Raw genomic sequence first — 3,013 nt, 5'->3', positions numbered from 1 at the left:
GTTATTAGTTTACTTATTTAGTTGTACTTTGTCTATATATATGTATATATATATATATATATATATATATCACCTTTGGCACAAGAGTCCTGTCGCCTGTCCATGGGTTCTCTATACCCTTTTTATTTACAGCCATTGCTCCTGTTTAAAGTGTTCGCCTGAAACTCCCATTGTCTAGCATGTGGCGATAGTATACGTCATCAATACATACGTTTAGTGCTCCCTGTTCGGAGCCGTAAACTACCTGTGACATCATCTGACATGTGGTGTCAGTTATTTGATTAACTATTTGGGTGCAAGTAGGAACGTCGCACATGTGCACGTGTGTGGGTACGAACGTACTGGGGTGCAGAACAAGACTTTTTGCATTCATGACGCAAGCCCCAGATAGTAGTATTCAAGTTATTGAAGCGAGAGGCATATCACCAACCATGCCGTCCAAGATAGTAGTACACCAAGTTTGTGAAGTGGTCAACTTGAGACTGATCGAGTCAATCACGCAAATACCAGTATGATCATATTCTAGTCCGGATTTATCCAATCCACAGATTATCGAGTACATCTCGATTCCTAACCTCCTGTTCTGCTTCCCGAGGGGTAGATGGTCATATTTTTAATATATCGATGTACATTGAATCCAGATATCTGAACGTATTCGATCCAAATCCGTGCGTGTTATGTCTACAGTCTCTTTGTCAATCCCTGATTTTTGTGAACCTCAATTCTGTCCGCTGATGTCACCATCTTGGCCCGCGCAGGGATGGCAATGAAGTTGTATTGAACTACGAGTCATCCTATCCCATACACTTCCGCTACCAAGAGCCCTTGACCACATTGGAGAGCATTGGCCACAATGCGTATAGGCCAGCTGATCTACACCCCTTAGAGGGATATTTACAGTGCAACGGTATGTGCTTGTGTTGGCTGCTCACGGAATGGTTACGTACAACCGTGTTGTTGTTTGAGGTCATAGTTCAAGACTAGTTGCACTCCCCTCAATGTTTGCTATGGGCCGTTTTTTCGCCCTGAGTACATACCAGTGACTACATTCGGAGCGACACGGCTGCGATTGGCGAGCGTTGATTTCATTTGTTTCAGTGTTACCATACCTCAATGCGTTTAGTCCCGACCGCTCAAGCCTGTTGGCAGACTCACTTACATGCAATGTCTATTCTGAGCGTCACACGGCAAGCTTAGGGTACTCATAAGGTGGACTAAGTGATGATCGAATTTTTTGTATTCCTATTACGCTTTCGAACGCTATGGGTTTGTTAAATTGAACCATAAATTTTGCATCCTCTCCTATGCCTGCGATACTATAGACACCAAGTGGCGCAAATTGATACCGGAAACCATGCCGATTGCTCATACCTGTCGTATTCCTGTTGGAAAGGTGAGTGTATGCGACGTACGAGTGACGCTGGACGTGAATGCGCATGGCAAGCTGGCTGTGAGGGGTAGCTAACACTTATTTGGCTAGGCGATCAATCGTACGCACTGACTTTAATCGTCTGAATTATATCGAGATGGCTTCATCTGCTCGCTCTCTTTGAATGTTTTGCGATTACATTCTTGTGTATAAATGTCACAGAATTATTAAGATTGCAGTTGTGAGTAACATCCGCACCACATTGCACAATTCCAACCAACAAACCAATAGCTGCACAATACCCCCGCCCTTGGTACTTTACAAATCACCCAGTCCCTTGCACTATACATTACGGTTGTGCTTCTGTTGTATCGGCTCGTATTTGATCATCTCGCTCGTGGTAAAATCGAATTGTACTTCTTCTCACAGTTGTCCGATGCGCCATTGGTGCTGGGTGGCACGCTAGCTGTGTCTGTAGCAGCGTTCGCCTATATCTTGGTTGCTGTTCTGAGGTTGTCAAACAGTCGCCACATTGCGAGGCAGAAGCAAAAGGATCCATGATACTTGGGTGGGCGATCACTAACCTAGAATTGTAGTGCGAGTGACGGAGTATTGTTAATCGCCTGTGAGACTGCTTCATGCTCGTCGGTGTATGCTTGCACTGAGAGAAGCTGGACGGCTTGCTAAAAATCTACTATCGATGGATGCGCGGACATTAATCCACTTCCAATCAATATTCATCTTACAATTTTCATTGTTGCAATTTGGTTAGAATTACTCCAGTTTGGTTGACCGGAGCCTCCAATTATGAGTGAGACCCAGGGTTAACATTGTGGTGGCATTATAGGCTCACCGTGCTGCCGTTTAACTGATAGCAACGTATTGTTCTAACCCTAGCGTGAAGAAGGGAGAGCGCACCACCATGTCATGCGGAGATTCTACTGTAGAATAAGGTCGCTGGCATAATACAAAATGTTCTATAAGCCACAATCACAGCAACGATGAATTGAAGCCCACAGTCGATTCAGACCGTGACCGGAAGGCATTCATGAGTACACACATGTGCGCTTAGACTCCTTTGTATCATTGTGAATTGTGCGAAAGGACACTCCAGAATTCTAGGTCAGTATCCCAAAGGGCCGATCCCGCGCAGGTGAACGAAGTCGCGAAAATCACGATCATCGACAAGTGATTTCTGAAGCAAGCCATGGAAGGCGCATCAGTAGCGAACGAATATCATGTGTGCGCACAAGAAAAAACACAATGATGTCAGAAGACTCGCAGATAAATCTAAGTAGCTCGGCAAACTCCCATGGACGGTTAAAAAATACGCCATAATAGCGACCTCCGCAAGCGGAGCATGCAAACTGTAAAACATAGCGCCTGAGTCCTGTTTCTGCATTCGCATATTCAACGAACTACCTTACCCATATGTCTGAGTGACTCGGCTGTGTGCCTGTGGTATATATAACCAATATATGTTCTGTGAGAGCTTCTAATAGTAGGGTATATATGACCAATATATGTTCTGCGAGAGCTTCTAATAGTAGGGTATATATAACCAATATATGTTCATGTTCTGCGAGAGCTTCTAATAGTGGGTATTTATAACCAATATATGTTCTGCGAGAGCTTCTAATAGTA

General features: G+C 44.3%; 1 protein-coding gene across 1 annotated transcript in view; it reads left to right on the top strand.

Moving 5' to 3' along the window:
* The window catches only part of SARC_13212 (hypothetical protein), a gene marked incomplete at its 5' end in the record, with an annotated part of 3,635 nt that extends 880 nt beyond the window's left edge, over nucleotides 1-2,755 (top strand). Inside the window, 3 exons of the mRNA XM_014292662.1 lie at nucleotides 759-907; nucleotides 1,323-1,393; nucleotides 1,799-2,755. Coding sequence (XP_014148137.1) covers nucleotides 759-907; nucleotides 1,323-1,393; nucleotides 1,799-1,930 — 352 coding nt within the window. The remainder of the gene's footprint in view (nucleotides 1-758; nucleotides 908-1,322; nucleotides 1,394-1,798) is intronic.
* Between the last annotated feature and the right edge of the window lie 258 nt (nucleotides 2,756-3,013).

This window comes from Sphaeroforma arctica (assembly GCF_001186125.1).
Source record: "Sphaeroforma arctica JP610 unplaced genomic scaffold supercont1.3022, whole genome shotgun sequence".
Taxonomy (NCBI): Eukaryota; class Ichthyosporea; order Ichthyophonida; genus Sphaeroforma; species Sphaeroforma arctica.
The sequence above is the reverse complement of the archived record's forward strand: the minus strand, read 5'-3'. Positions and strand labels throughout refer to the sequence as shown.